Genomic DNA, 17,045 nt, shown 5'->3' with positions numbered 1-17,045 from the left:
CGGAAAAAAAAGATATAGTTGTGAAGGTGATTCACGTGAACAAAAACCATAACCCCTCTTTAAGATAAGAAGGGTAACCGTTGCCCAGATCCCTTACTTGAATAATTAATTAAAATTCAGATTATATGACTCGTCCAGTAGTTTGCAAATCAATTATAACTTATATAGGCCGGGGTTGAATGATGGCGAGCCAAATTATGTTATCAAAATAACATTTGCGTTAATAAGTTTATAACATATTGAATGTCATAAAACGAAATGGTAGAATGAAATTTTAAAAAAACTGGACAGGAGTTTGGAGTAAAAATAATATAGGACAGAATGAGCGACTTGACCAACAAAACGCAGTATAAAACAAATCAGGGTAAACCAATAGAAATAAGCAGGATCGAACAGAGTGAAAGAACAAAACGGCAGGACAGAGATTACAATCAAAAAATAACGCCGGACAAAATGTGATATGTACATGTACATTTTTTGTATATCGGGATCGCTGTGAAATTGTACCATATGTTTTCATACCTTAAAAGGGAGATGGAGATTGAATTTGAGGGTCTGTACTTAACCGTATAATAATAAGGGAATAAAGTGGCCAAACACAATACTTTTTTAATACTTCGAATAGATTTCTTGTATTTTGACCAATTTCAATTGGGTTTAATTCAAAGTTTTAAAGTCGTTTTAAAAAAAAAAAAGCTGAATCCGCGTACTTCGAATTTTGAATGGGACCGTGTTCCCAAATTGGTCCATATTAAGTTTCAAAAGTTCCAAAATTAAAGCTTTATTTAACGAAAATTGAATTATTTTGGTTCTTTTATATGCCGAATCTAATTAATATGTATTCAGAGTTTTTAATATCATGCCCTTTTTTTAAATTGAATTCTAATATGACGTCCTTATTACGCTTTGTAAAAAAAGCCATGTTCTAATGAGCACAAACAAATATGTTTGACACATGCGCACGAACTTACTGCTTTAAAAATAACTTTATTTCCATCGTTATCCTTTTAAATATATACATTTAAGCAGCTAACATAAAATGTTATATATTTTTATGAAACAATATATATTTACCCTGCTCGTAGTTTTTAAACTTATCAAATATAAACAGCAATGCACAGACTCCTTGAGGAGGAAACGGGAACAGCCAAACGTTTTTACGGTAGTTTCACACGCTTCAACCAATAAAAATACTGTATTTGTCCTATTAGAATCGAAATAATTCCTTCATGTCATGCTCTATATTCATTTTAATATAGGTAGGCATTATCTTTGACCACATTTTACACCTCGCTAACGCTCAGTGTAAAATATCGACAAAAATAATGCCTACACATGTTAAAATGAGCATAGAGCATGACATGAAGGAATTATTTCTTAATCAAATCGGGATTTAAAATTTAACTTCATTTGCTAAAATCGAAAAGATGGAGTTTTTTAATATATTCAATCTTACAATGAATGTATTTAAATTTAGGATGTTTAGCCTCGTTTCCAATTTGGTCCACATTGGAACCCACAGGGTTCATAATTAAAATATCATCAAACTTTGAATTATTGTGAGTACATTGATATACTGAATCAAGCGATGAATTCAGATTTTGGATATTTGACCATTACAGTATAGTTTTATGTCAAATTTCAAATTTTTTATTTTGTGTCAGATATTTAATATCAACCCAAATTCAGATTTGTATTAAGCTTGAATATTGTGTGTATAATAGCCACACGTCTTCAGGGATCAATCTTAGTGGCCGTATCAAGCCGCGCCATGCGGAGCATTTTATATAATAGGAAAACAGAAAGAGTATCCATCCATGACACATAATCAGCTCATGCTCAGTAAAAAAATAAAAACAAACAAACAAACAAAAAACAAACAAATGAACAGCTCTTGTGTTGCTGTTCTTCGTCCCAAAGTCACAGTGAGGCCTTCAACAAGGAACACAAACAAAAGTCTTAACTCACTGCAAGTTTAAAACGGCCCCTAGCACCAACTTGATTCGCATGAGTTTTGTTTGGGACAGGCGTATAGCAAATATTTACCCCGCAATATTTGCTATGTGCTTGTCCCAAGTCGGAAGACTTAGGAGAGGAACAAATAAAATTAATGATAAAATGCTTTAGGTCGTAACAATATTGATCACCTGGTTTAAAACATTTACTGTACAAATTATATAATTTATGAATAGAAGTGTATTATATATATCATGTCGAAATCTCAAAATGTTTACTCGAGCTGGATGCATGTTTAAGACTTGTTCTAAATCAAAGCTTTACATCCACACTTAGTTCCAAAACCAACATTGAAAATAATCATATTGAAAGAATTTGTCTGTGACGTTTTTAATTGTTATTTCGGTGTTCCATCTATTCATTTCTTGTATCGCACTTGTATGTTTTGTTGGTGTATCTTTGGTTGAATTGGGACATTTCGGTAGATGTTTTGTGGTGTTTTACTGTTGTTTTGAGTTTTGTTGAGAGTGGGCGACTATAAACACGTTTAGGCTCGCTGCGTTTGTTTACAATACACCTGTCCTAGCTCTGGATCCTAGTGTTCGGTGGTTGTCGTTTGTAATGTTGTTCATGAGTTGACGTGAGAATCTAATAAAGAGTATTTTTGTCAGGTGAATTTGTACAAGTATAAGGGTCTGGATGGCCCGGTGGGGACGGGAACAGGTTTTATAAAACTAGTGTGTTATGCCATTTTCTATACTCTTATTTTGCATCCTATTCTGTTTTCAATATTTAAGCGGCCCCGTATTCGTTTGGCTTATTCTTTTCAATTCTTATTGTTTAACATTTTTTTCTGATTTCTTTATTTTTAGTCCAGTTTCTATTCTTTTTAATTGTTAAAAGCACACCAATACATTCAGGTATGGTGCACTTGATATTGAGTGCAAAATAGGATTTAATCTGCACTCTGTTTTTTTTCCTCGCCTACATTTTGTGCTGACCTTACATCAGATCTGTAAATTCTGTTTTTAGTCGTCAGAATTATCATTTAAACTATATGTCCAAAATTTCCCTTTTTTGTTGTTCGTCCAGTTTCCTATTAATTTTCACAAGTGTGTGTGTGTGTTTGTAAACAAAATTATATATTCTTGTATTTCACGTAATGCAGAAAGGGATACCATTCGTCTTGAAACATTGATTGGGCGAGTTGCCGAAATTAAAAAAAATGATATAGAACACCTTCTGTAAAACAAAAATAACTTCTTACTTTATTAAATACAATGTAAACAGTAAAATCACAAAAATACTGAACTTAGAGGAAAAGCCAATTCGGAAAGTCCATAATCACATGGCAATATCAAATAACAAAACGCATCAAAAACGAATGGACAAGTACTGTCATATTCCTGACTTGGTACAGGCATTTTAAAATGTAGAAAATGGTGAATTAAACCTGGTTTTATAGCACTAACTCTCTCACTTTGATGACAGTCTCATCAAATTCCGTTATATTCACATTGATGCGTTAACTAAACAGACACAATAAATAAAATAGTCAAAATATGGGTACATCAGTCATCATCATATAACAAGTTTAAAAGGAACTAGCAGTTTATTAATAATCATGAATCACATATGTATGCAGGTTTTTTTTTCTCCAGCGAATATAAATGTACAGTGTACACTTGTGGATGTGGAATGATTGCCAATGAGTAACTATATCGAAGAAACCAAATGATACAGTACGACACCGTACGGTCTTCAACAATGAGCAAAACCCATCCCACTTACAATGTATTCTGTATGTATATTTGTATGTATATATTATATAGTTGTTTAACAATGGGTGAATCGGTTTTGATCTTTAAGTTAAATTAACGACACATAAATTAAACAGAGTAAAATAATACATTTATTTTTAAGCACACTAAAGGGAAGGTGCAATTATCAAAATATTTACATAATTTGAGAGTCATAGTTTTAAGTTTGGACTGTGAAAGTATAGCACTGTAATGTGTCTGTATTTCAACCTTCCTTGGGTACAACATATGATAATACACCTTATCACTATTTAGTCCATTCCGGGAAAAAACAGTCATTCACACAACTTCCTGTTTGGGTCACCGTCCGAAAAATTGGGGTCATCAGTAGTGAGCTGAGGGAGAAAAAACTTTAGAAAGTGATCATCAAGAAACTTTGATATAGTATGATCCACTTTTTTCGAAATTAGAATTGAAGTAAAAAAATATTTTGTTTGAAGTATTTACGGTAGTTTAAACAGGTCTCATTAAAAAGTATCATGCATGGTGAATTGTTTAAACCGGGTCCCAGATAGCTTCAACTGTATGAAAAAGTTGTGTAATTTTAGAACTTATCCGGAATGGAATAAATAACGATTAGGTTTATAGTACATAGATAAATGCATATTCATAATATTATTCACAATAAATAAGTCTACAAATTATTAAGGAATCACTCATTATATAGAAATTATAACATTTATCTTTTTACGAATGCAAAGATTTACACTCTTCTACTTCTGTTTAAAAAACATTCAATATGTGTGCACTAGAGAACAATTATTCTAAGTTTTTTCTTTACAATATTGGTTTATGGAAAGCTTTGTTGTTAATCAAACGTAATTGTCAAAACAGAAAAAAGGAAAAGCGAGAAGTATTACTCAAACAGTGAACTTACCTTAAATATACTGGCATTCATATACAGAATCCATTCGGTTGATATTTTTCCCCCAAACCCAACCAGTCGAGATGAAGATAATAACAATAAAACATCTCAAACTGGTTTAATCTGGGGGTCCTAAAGGGATCAATCTCCCACCACTTAGCACAATAAAGTGTGGTAGCGTGGTCGCTGTGAGAAACTTCACCCCAAAGGACCAAAGTTAAGGATGACTTTAATTGCCACCCAAAACGAAGTAAGCTACATATAATGCTGTTTGCCTTGTAGTCTCGTTTTTCCTAAAATAACCATTTTAACCGAAGTAAGCGTATTCCGGTAACCCGCGACCATAGACAATGCTACAGTCAACGGGCACCTTATTTAGCCGACACGAATAATTGTATTTATACTAATACATTTGCTTACCGATCAATAGTTGTGTAAATTTTCACAAAACTTGTGCTGACACTAGTAAAACATTACGTCAGATGTTTATTTTTAAATGCTAGGTAATTGTCTAAGATTCTGCGCAAAAAAAGTATATGAAAAATTTATGAAGCATTGCTTCGTAACCAATGCGTCATTGATAAAAAAAAAATCCGTTTTAAAACGCGATTTTATATTTTATTGATCAAGTCGATTTAAATGTAATTTGTAATTCATTAAAAAACGTTTACAGGCTTAATAGAGCATGTAAACTTACCTTTGAAATCACATCAAATCAAATCAATTCACAGTCAAACTCAGATACACAGTAATCCTTATAATAGCATTATTAAGAGTGATCATTATTTTTGTGTTGCCCATCTACATAGTCGTATATAACAATGAAAAAGAAAAATCTAAACAAAAAGAATCTTTGGTTAAAGAACGATAACTCTTATGTTAAAATCCCTACTTAACTCGAGTACGTAAATTAAGTTTTGGTTCAAAAGTAAATATGCTAGAAAAATTACTTATTTGCAAATGGACACTTCGGCTTACCTCCCCCTAAATGTTTGTTTTGTATGTTTATTCTTTAGACATAGTCATGTAAAGACGACATTCCGAAACTGATAGAGAGAAGTTTCTCCCTTTTTTTTCTGTTTAATTAGTCGTATGCTTTTAAATAAATCAAGTTGATTGCAATTGTCAAGTGAAAACTATCTTATATTACTAAACCAATAGTTCCAAATAGTGTATTTGAAATCATCCCTTCGTAAATTTTACGGACGCCATCACGAGTTAGTTGACCGTTATGGTGTAAAAGAGGGACGAAAGATACCAGAGGGACAGTCAAGCTCATAAGTCAAAAATAAACTAACAACACCATGGCTAAAAATGAAAAGGACAAATAGACAAACAATAGAACATATGACACAACATAGAAAACTAAAGAATAGATAACACGAACCCCATCAAAAACTAGGGGTGATTTCAGGTGATCGGGAAGGGTAAGCAGATTCTACTCCACATGTGGTATCCGTCGTGTTGCTTATGAGATAACAATTCCGATAAATAGTCGGATTCGTTGTGAAACGGTTTTTCCATCACGGTCAACCAACTCAAGATGGCGTCCATAAAATTTACGAAGAGATGATTTCAACTTCACCATTTGGAACTCTTTATTAAATAGCTTCGAATTCCTTGTGAGCAACAACCTTTAATCAAGAAAATCATGATAGGAAATACAAGCGCGGGAATATCGTATCAATTGAGAGATATACACCGTATGCAGGTGCTACCACAATTTTGCTTCACGGATGATATCAACTATGCTCATTATGTCGTATACCGTTTTCCTTTTCATGAATGTGACCTACCGAATTAGACTATTTACCGGATTTGAAATAACATATAAGTAACACGACGAGTGCCACATGTGGAGCAGGATCTGCTTACCCTTCCGGAGCACCTGGGATCGCCCCAAGTTTTTGGAGGGGTTCCTGTTGCTTAGTCTTTAGATTAACTATGAGAAAGAACTCTCTGATCAATTTAGTTCACAAAATTGGGAAAATGGGACAAAGGAGATTATGGGTAGAACTTATCAGCTACAGACAGCTCATTTGTTCTTTAACGAACAAACACTGTACACTATTACCGCAAAATTTATGATGTGAGATACCATTTTTATGAAGTTAAATACAGGTACAGCCACATTAACTAATGACATCTTTGTATCTACGAAAGAATTTAGTAAAAGTTTTAAGTAATTTATGGTAACGAAATCCCTGACACAACAATTTACCAGTTATGCATTGATTACGTTCGTTAAGTTCTATGACATCACTTCACACACGGGCATACCGAGCGAGTTAGGATATATAAACACCATATGATGGAGCCAATTGTATTTAACTATAGAAAACTCAACAAAATGCATAGGATTCATTTTTTAATATTTTTAACGGAAGTAACTTTGTTGTGTCAAACATCGCGGTCTCTCAGTATCGGTCATAATATAACCAAATGGGAGAAGTCGAGATAATTCAGATAATCAATCTGTATAAGCCTGTCCTAAGCCAGAAGCATGTAATTCAGTGATTGTCGTTTGTTACGATAGACTATATTTGTTTGTATTCATTGTTTTCTACATAAATTAAGCCGTATCTGTTCTCGTTCAAACAGTTTTTCATTTGCCATTTCGATTTCTATTAGTATATGTTTGTTTAGGGGCCAGCTGAAGGACGCCTCCGGTGCGGGAATTTCTCGCTACATTGAAGACCTGTTGGTGACTTTCTGCTGTTTTTTTTTTTATATGGTCGGGTTGTTGTCTCTTTGACACATTCCCCATTTCCATTCTCAATTTTTATATTTTACTTAAATGTAAATGTTGGTCTACAAATGTGATGTGATTGTACTACTGATGTTTCAAATTACCCTATATATACTTATATACTTTTATTGATATATACACATGTTTATTAAATGTCTACGGACATTAAGTACAATAGTCGAGTCGCGTTATGTCATTTGTCGAAATCCGACACCCTTCTTTACATTTGTATATATATTGTACTACAATATAAATATTATTTAAATCCTGCTCTATAATCAAAGCATCTACATGTATTTATCTAAACAGGTTGATATTATTTAAATTATATACTAAATCGCTACGAATAACAGGACCAGGAAGAATTGCTACTCTTAGGTTTTCTCTTTTGGTTGCCTCCATATAACTGAATAGATTACAAGGATCATTCACAATTAAAATGCAGGAAATGATAATCGCATCTCATATAGTTCAGGTGAAGTATTGAAAATAAATACCCTCGAACAGATCATCCGTGTAGTTTATTTATAATAAGATAGTTAAACTCAAATGATAAATGATTCAATGACTTAATGGGTAAAATTGACAAGGAAGTATTTAAATAAATTTGCTCTAAAGGAAAATCTAAAATTTAAATGGCATTATGCATTTCAATGCATAAAACAATAACCGCATCTCATAAAGTTTGGCGAAGTATTGAAAATAAAAAATATCGAGCATGCAGTTTATTTAAAATAAGATGGTTTAACTATATTGAAAAAAAATATTTAAGGACTATATGGGTACAATTGACTAGGACGAGTTTCGAATGTTTCAATTCCAGTGCCGAATTAAATATATTTATTACATTGGTTGCAATAAATTACATTGATTTCCAAGTTGGATAAAAACCGATAATTTCACATGTGAAATAATATTCAATTATGGCCCGTTGAAAAGGTGAATATCTAAAATTGTCAATACGAGAAGGTTATTTCAATGAGGGCGCAGCCCAAAGTGAAACAACTTTTAAGGGTTGACAATTTTTGATATTCATCGATTCTAAGGGGCCACAATTGTTTTTATAAAATCGAACTAACAGTGGAAGGGTCTTTTGAACACTTATCATATTTTTTACATAACAAACACAAAAATAGCTCAAGAAAATACATTTTTCATGTTTGTGTTCAAGAATTTCTCGGATGTACAACAAAGCTAGAATCTTTTTGTAAAACATTAATGGCCCTGAAAAGTACCGTGTATAAGAGATATCATCGGTTGCTGGCACTCTATTTCCAAAGACTTATTTCTTCATCTCTCGATGGGCTGTCAGTGTACCGTGACGCTGCCATCTTGTTTATTTACGTCTGTGACGTCATTGTCAAGGTATGTAACTCAATATAAAAAATAAGACAACTTGCTGCGCACTCGTTTAATCCATGCGTCGTTCGGTCACGTGTTGTCTTATTTTTTATATTCAAATACGGCGATTAGTTATACTATAAATGTCTAGCACATAAATTTATATTAAGATTGTTTCAGCAGCTTGTGATTTGCATGCAAAGCCTCGTTAAAACACAGATTAATTTTATAATATTTAACAAAGATATACACAAGCAAGATAAAATACACATTTGATTAAAAATCATTTAAGGTTTTGTTCAACACAGTTTATCTGTTCTAATTTGCTCTATAGATATACCTAACATTTAAATGGATACTAAAATCAAATGCATACAATAATAATCGCATCTCATTTAATTGTTTTGAAGATTTGAACATTTATACATTCGAATAAATCATCCATAGGATTTATTTCGTATAAGTAATAAAATTAAAATGATACATTGATTCAAGGACTATATTGGTACAATTGACTAGGAAGTATTTGGATTATTTCAGTTACAGTGGCGAATATAATATATAATATGATATTCTGTGTTTCAACTCCACTTTAAAGCACCGCTTTAAGTTTTGTGCTATTTCGTGGCGGCCTTTTTTTATTGGTGGGGGAAACCGGAGAACCCGGAGTACACCACCGACCTTTGATAGGAAAACTGACATTATTAGTCAATTAAGACAATATATATCTAGAACAAAACTTTATATCAACAAATATTTTTCGCGGCACGTGATTTGCATGCAAAGAATCCATCAAAACACAAGTAATATCAATTTTACAATATTTATAACAAATTTACACATGGAAAAAAGTATTGCAACACCTTGATTTTTTAAAACTTGAAAAATCAGCCTTTTATTTTGGATGGAATATAAAATATTTGTAACATAATATTGAAACATAGTTTATGATTACATTGGCATTTTAACGAACATAAAATGTTTGAAAAGAAAATGATTTATCTAACCACAATTTTAAAACAAAAATGAAGTGTTTTTTGTACAAAAAACTGCATTTTACAACTTTTACTGTAGTAGATCTTTACAATGTCAGACATAAAGTACAATAATCGAGTGGCGTTTTGTCATTTGTAATTTGTACGAAATCCGATACCCATGATTAAATTTGTATATATATTGTACTACAATATAAGTATCATTTAAATCCTGCTCTTTAATTAAAGCATCTACTTATCTAAGCAGGTTTACATTATTTAAAATATATACTGAATCGCTACGAATAGCAAGACCAGGAAGAAATGCTACTCGCATGTTTTCTATTTCGGTTGCCTCCATATAACTGAATAGAGAACAAGGAGCATTCACAATTAAAATGCATGTATGATAATCGCATCTTATATAGTTCAGGTGAAGTATTGAAAATAAATACCCTCGAACAGATCATCCGTGTATATTTATAATAAGATAGTTAAACTAAAATGATAAATGATTCAATGACTTATTGGGTACAATTGACTAGGAAGTATTTCAATTATTTCAATTCCAGTGACGAATATAATAAATAATATGATATTCTGTGTTTAAAAACCACTTAAAAGCGCCACTTTTGTGCTATTTCGTGGTGGCCATTATTTATTGGTGGAGGAGGCTTGAATTTCAGGATAAAACCACCGACCTTCGATAGGAAAACTGACAATCCCAGTCAATTAGTCAACATATATCTAAAACAAAAATTTATAAAAAGAAAATATTCTTCGCAGCGCGCGATTTGCATGCACAGAAACTATTAAAACATAGATCCATTTTACAATATTTAACAAAGATATATACACAGACAAGATAAATTACACATTTGATTAAAAATCATTAAAGGTTTTGTTGAAAACAGATTATCTGTACCAATTTGCTATATAGATATACCTAAAATTTAAATGGATACTAAAATCAAATGCATACAATAATAATCGCATCTCACTAAATTGTTGTGAAGTTTTGAACATTTAAACATTCGACCAGATCATCCATGGGATTTATTTTGAATAAATGATACAACTAAGATGAGACATGATCCAAGGACTATATGGGTACAATTGACTAGGAAGTATTTGGATTCTTTCAATTCCAGTGGCGAATATAATATATAATATGATATTCTGTGTTTTAACTCCACTTTAAAGCACCGCTTTTGTGGTATTTCGTGGACCCATTTTTGTTTATTGGTGGGGGAAACCGGAGAACCCGGAGAACACCACCGACCTTTGATAGGCAAACTGACATAATAGGTCAATTATTTTTTCGGAGCACGTGATTTGCATGCAAAGAATCCATCAAAACACATATCAATTTTATAATACTTATAACATAGATATACATGTACAAGATAAATTACACATTTTATTATAGGACTATATGGGTACAATTGACTAAGAAGTATTTCGATTATATCTATTCCAGTGGCAAATATAACATATAGAACAAACATTTATTTAAAAAAAAAATAAAGCACGTGATCTCCATGCAAAGAGCATCCATCAAAACATAGACTCATTTTTTAATATTTAACAAAGATATACACACACACGATAAATTACTCATTTGATAAAAGATCATTAAAGGTATGTTGAATATAGTGTTTCAAATTGCTCTTTAAAAAAACCTAAAATTTAAATGCATACAATAATAATTGCATCTCTTTAAAGTGTGTTGAAGTATTGAAAATAAATGCCCTGGAACAGATCATCCGTGGATTTTAATAACAAAGAGATAGTTTAACTAAAATGATAACTGATCCAATTGAAGGACTATGTGGGAACAATTTACCAGGTGACAAATTGGTTATTTCAATTCCAGTGGCGAATATAATATATATCTGAAACACAAAAACTAATATTAAAGATATTTTTTGTTTTGGCAGGACGTGATTCGCAGGGAAAGAATCCACCAAACCACATATCAATTTTACAATATATAACAAAGATATACACAAATAAGATAAATTAATCATTTGATAAAAGATCATTAAAGGTATGTTGAATATCTTTTCCAATTTGCTCTAGAGAAAAACTTAAAATTAAAATGCACACACAATTTAAATGCTTACAATAGTAATCACATCTCATAAAATTGTGGTAGAGTATTGAAAATAAATACCCTGGACCAGATCATCCATGTAGTTTATTTGAAATAAGAGAGTTTAACATAAAATGATAAATGATTCAAGGACTACATGTATATCGGTACATTTGACCAGGAAGTACCTCGATCACAAAACATAAATCTCGGTGAACGGTACGTTTTAATCAAGCTGTCAATGACTTGGAAGAAAGTGTGATTTGTGAAACTTACTTTAGAAGCTTTGTATTGGATATCTTGCTGGAAACCCTTCAATGAGGATTATTCATATATTTGTTGTTCTATGTGAGATATTGTTCGTCAAATGTCAAAGTAAGTATTTTCATTGAGTTTATTTTTTGTTTGCATATGTTTTATGATTCTATTTAAGAAAATGTACTCCGTTTAATTTATATCAATAACAAAACTTTTTTAAGAAATGCATTTTTCATACAATGACTTGTAAGTAAATAGTTAAAATGAAGTGGAATTGTAAAGTTGCGCTTTAATCGGATAAAGTCATTGAACACTCTTATTGGTAAAGTGGTGCTACATACATGTAAATTGGACTATTTCTAATAATATTATTTATCGAATTCAGGCATACCTCAGCCGTATTTGCAACAAATTTTAGAGATTTTTGGCTTTAATGCTCTTCAATTATATACTTGTTTGGTTTTATAACTACTTTATTCTGAGCGTCACTGACGAGTCTCGTGTAAACGAAACGCGTGTCTGGCATATCAAACTAAAAGCCTGACATCTTTGAAAACTATTTACACCACTGGGTCGATGCAACTGCTGGTGGAAGTTTCGTACTAGAGCTCACAAGCCCAGTAGTCAACACTTCGGTGTTGATATGAACAGCAACTATATGGTTATTTTATTAAAGTATGAAATTGCCTTAGCCGTATTTTGCGCAAATGTTTGGTATTTTGGGTCCCCAATCCTCTTCAATTCTATACTTGTTTGGCTTTATATCTATTTTGATATGAGCTTCGGCGATAAGTCTTAATATTCGGACGAAACGCGCGTCTGGGTTTCAAATTAAAAGCCTGGAATCTTTGATAACTATATAGGGTTGTAGTTTAAAGCTTCACTTGTCATAGTCCAAAAATTACGACGTCTTGAAAAGCTTTTTTGATATTGCATTGACGCCTTCCTGTGAGCCTTTCAATACGTCATAATTATTTGGGCTACACCAATTATTACAGCCTTTTTTAGATATGAAAACGAATGAAATAGTAACATTAACTAGAAATGATGTCGAAGTTCTTTAATGTTGCAACATGTTGCGTTACTGAAAACGGAGAGGCTGGAGTTACAAAAGCTTAATTCAAATGCCTTATTGTAAGGTGGAAAAAGAAGTCGTTAAAAAGATGGTAGATATTATGTTTCATTTGTTTGACAATGTTTAATAGTTCTGACAGAGGTTAATATACATAAAAGATAATCAAACGCATTTATGTAAAACAAACTGAACACGAAATTGCAAAAAAAAACAGCAAAAAAAGACACAAAGAGTACAAAACAAACAATACACAACATGTAAAACGAAAGAATGAATACTTAGCATCAACCCAACCAAAATCGAAAGTGATCCCATGTGCGTTGGAAGGGTAAGCAGATCCTGCTCCATATGTTGCATTTGTTGTGTTGCTAATGTTATTACAAAGTCGGTGATTAGTCTACTTCGTTAGGTCACATTTGGGTGAATGAGGATAAGTTTTTAGTTACGGCAATTCAATACTCAGACTTACAAACTCTCAAGTAACAAGAAAATGAAATGATTCAAAAGAAAAATACAATGCAATAAAACACCGTTACATCACTTATTTGAGATAGAACGTTATATAACTTCTCAAAATTAAAGTGCGAAAACTTCTTTGTATAATTGAAAATAGTTTAAATACACTGATTTTTTTCAAATAGTTAAAAAAACAAGTTGTCTCGATTTTTGTAATTGTAATGCGTCTAATTCGGTAGGTCACATGTACTTCGCTTGAAACTCCTACAGTCTACCTTTCTTGTCGCGTTTTGAAGAAGAGGGAAGTTATAACAAGATATTATAATTTGTTTCGATTTCAATTTACTTTTGTTATGTCTAGTAAGCAGATCCTTTTTTATTGTACATGTATGATCAGTAGCGTCCTTGTTGAAAAGGTTTCAAACTGAAGAGATCAAGTTTTCAGTTTTTGTTATCAAGGGTTATCTTTTTTTTTTGCTTGTGTAGCAGACTGGTTGTCTTGAATTCATTTAAATAGGGCTATAATGTCAGTAATTTGTTTATTTTCATTTATCTTTTCATTTATGTATGTTTCATCTGCCTGCAATCCTTTCTTTTTTTCAAATTGGTCAGTTTTCACAGTGACACTGTGATATTGTCCCAGGTTATGGGGAGTGTTCGCGACTTCAAACTAGTGTAAATCCGCCCCATTCTCAAGTTGGCAGTCTGTATTTCATTGATTTGACGTTTATTGCTGTTTTAATTTTTTCCCTTGGTATTTTGTGCATAAATCTTGTTTCCATCAGTATTTTGTATATAAATCATGCCGTTTGATTTCTTGCTTGTTTTTTTTTTACAGTTGTCGTTTCGGGTCCATAACATAAAAACAGTTTATTGAATCATAGGAGGCACCTGGTTTTAGAGTCTAATTTTCAAGTTAGTCAGTAAATCTCTATTGTCTATGCATTCACCTTTTCATCTTCGCCTTTTTCATTCTGAAGTTGTGGCATGCATTAATGTCTTGCCGTTGTTAAAAGTTGGATATAAGACGGATAATAAGATGATGCAGATTCTCACACATTTCTTCACCTTTGAACGCTTTCATTTTAAATTACGATTTGCCATCCTGTTCTGTAGAATATTTACAAATATTGGTGACACTCCAACCAATTATCACTGCCAGTAAGCCTGTTTGTACAATGGTGCTTTTTATAGTTCTTTAAAACTTTCGCAAATCTTTTAACTACATGTAGCACCATTTGTAATTCATCGTGATGTCGTGGCATTACCTGAGTTTCTGAGCTGATGGTGAATAATGTTAGAAAGTTTAACGCTTCTATCTTTCTGCAGAGGTATTAATATACAAAATAACTGTTCAGTGTCTTCTGCTGTGTGTAAAGCAATCTTCAGTGAACTATTGCTCACGTTTCGATCCCAGCACAAATACAGTTGATATGGAAAGATGCTAAACAGATATCGCCTTTATTCTGCAATTGATTTTGTATTATTTTTTTTCATATACAGTAATCATTGAATTTCGTTTTTCATGAAATTGACGTGACTTAATCATTTACATGCCATAACGTTAGCTCTTAACAGAAAGCACGATGCAGAAGGAGGATACCAGGAGTCTATTGTATGTACATAGCTTGGTGTTTTCTGTACATCTGTATACATATAGTAAAAAGGTTGACTGCAGGATGAAATAATGAAAAACGCATCAACTTTACTGATGTTAAATATTTTGAAAGAAAGACAGATTTTATTTTTTTTTAAATGGACTTATGTTCTTCGTAAAAGATCGCAAGAAAAAAAGAATCATTATCCTTGCCCCCCCCCCCCCCCCCCCCAAAAAAAAACCAAGATGAATGGGTTATTTATAACTGGATATCTCGTTTATTCTATTAATGGTGTTTTTGAATTATCCACCAAACACGCCATTGAGACATGAATATTAGGTATTTTTCTTAAATAACATGTATTTGTTTTACTTGTTGAAACATGCTATGCACCAGGTACGTTTTTTCATTAATGATTATCTAAAAAGCAAATTTAATGTTGAATGGCCAATTATGTTGATCATGTCATGTCGCATCATGATGCTAAAACAGTTGTATGCTTTGGTATTTAAATCAAAAGTTTATTTCTGAATTATTGCAATAATTTTACTTTTAAAATGTTTAAGGAAATACTGAAACATGCAATCATAATGTATTAAAATATATCAAAATATTTGACAACATATTTTGTAATTGTTTTTATAAATTTTTAGAAAATACTATTTTTTCTCTTCAAAACAATGACACTTTAACGTAGTGGCGGAGACAGGGGTGTGCAGGGGATGGCGTAGAGAGCATACGCCCTACCAATCGATCTGAACGCCAAACAATTTCATTTCACATAATGTTTTTTTTTAAAGATTTATTTGATCGCAAATCATAAAATGAACCATAATGTTTCTTACTGAAGAGAGTCCTGTCATAGAATTCTGATTCTTTCATAAATCCTGGATCCGACCTTGGAATGGAACGACTTACCTTTTGAAAGACTTCAATGTTCACAACATCATACCCTAGGCAACTTCCGACGTCAACCTACAGGGTTATTAGTACATTAGCACTACATGCATGGGTTCGCCAATATTATCGAACTACTCAAATTACCTAATCAGAAACAAAAGTGTATACTATCCAGTATGTAGAAACAGACGTGTGTCGAGCAAAACACAACACGACGATAAAGAGTTGAATCATCATTCAACGGTTTTATCCAGGGTTGAAACAAACCCATATACTGTGGATTCATTTCATTTCGTGGATATCAATTTTCGTAGATTGAGGAAATCTTGTATAATTGTGGATATATACTTTCGTGGTTTTGGGAAAGTCTGCATACATTTCTTTTGAATATATTTATTTCATTGAACATTTAAATTCGTGGTTCCCTTGTACCCACGAAATCACGAACATTGATATCCAACGAATATTAATGAATCCACAGTATTTTTTTTTATATATAGAACAGCTCTTCTGAACAGGACTAACGAAGACAATTTTGGCAGCTCTCTTATGTAATATATTTCGAAATTTTTCTAAACAAATCGTACGAGCTCATTCGTAGAACATCTAGGACAGTGTTACTCTAACGTTGTAACACAGTAATACGGGGTCTGTCTAACGGAAATACCAGCAAGTAAAACATTTGATTTTTAAAATTTTAAAAGTTCCTTCATATACGCATACGTGTAAATTTTACAATGTAAAGAATACTTTGGTAATGTTGGTATCAAAGGAAATCAGAATCGCTGTTGATCATTGTAGATATCTTTTTGACTCATATTGTTGAGAACTATAATCATTGCTATTAAATTTAAAAAAGAGAGGTAGCTTTGACTTTCCGGGATTCCGTACGCTCGTATTTGCAATTGAAGGTATGATGATTTTTTTTCAACACAATATGCAATTTTATCCGTTTTAC

The 17,045-nt window shown here is 32.2% G+C and overlaps 1 protein-coding gene across 1 annotated transcript in view; it reads left to right on the top strand.

The window, feature by feature from the left end:
• Positions 1 to 11,878: 11,878 nt before the first annotated feature.
• The window catches only part of LOC134690178 (low-density lipoprotein receptor-related protein 6-like), a 30,530-nt gene continuing 25,363 nt past the window's right edge, over positions 11,879 to 17,045 (top strand). Inside the window, exon 1 of the mRNA XM_063550156.1 lies at positions 11,879 to 12,175. Coding sequence (XP_063406226.1) covers positions 12,118 to 12,175 — 58 coding nt within the window. The 5' untranslated portion in view covers positions 11,879 to 12,117. The remainder of the gene's footprint in view (positions 12,176 to 17,045) is intronic.

This window comes from Mytilus trossulus, chromosome 11 (assembly GCF_036588685.1).
Source record: "Mytilus trossulus isolate FHL-02 chromosome 11, PNRI_Mtr1.1.1.hap1, whole genome shotgun sequence".
Lineage (NCBI taxonomy): Eukaryota > Metazoa > Mollusca > Bivalvia > Mytilida > Mytilidae > Mytilus > Mytilus trossulus.
This window is presented reverse-complemented; position numbering and strand designations above follow the sequence as displayed.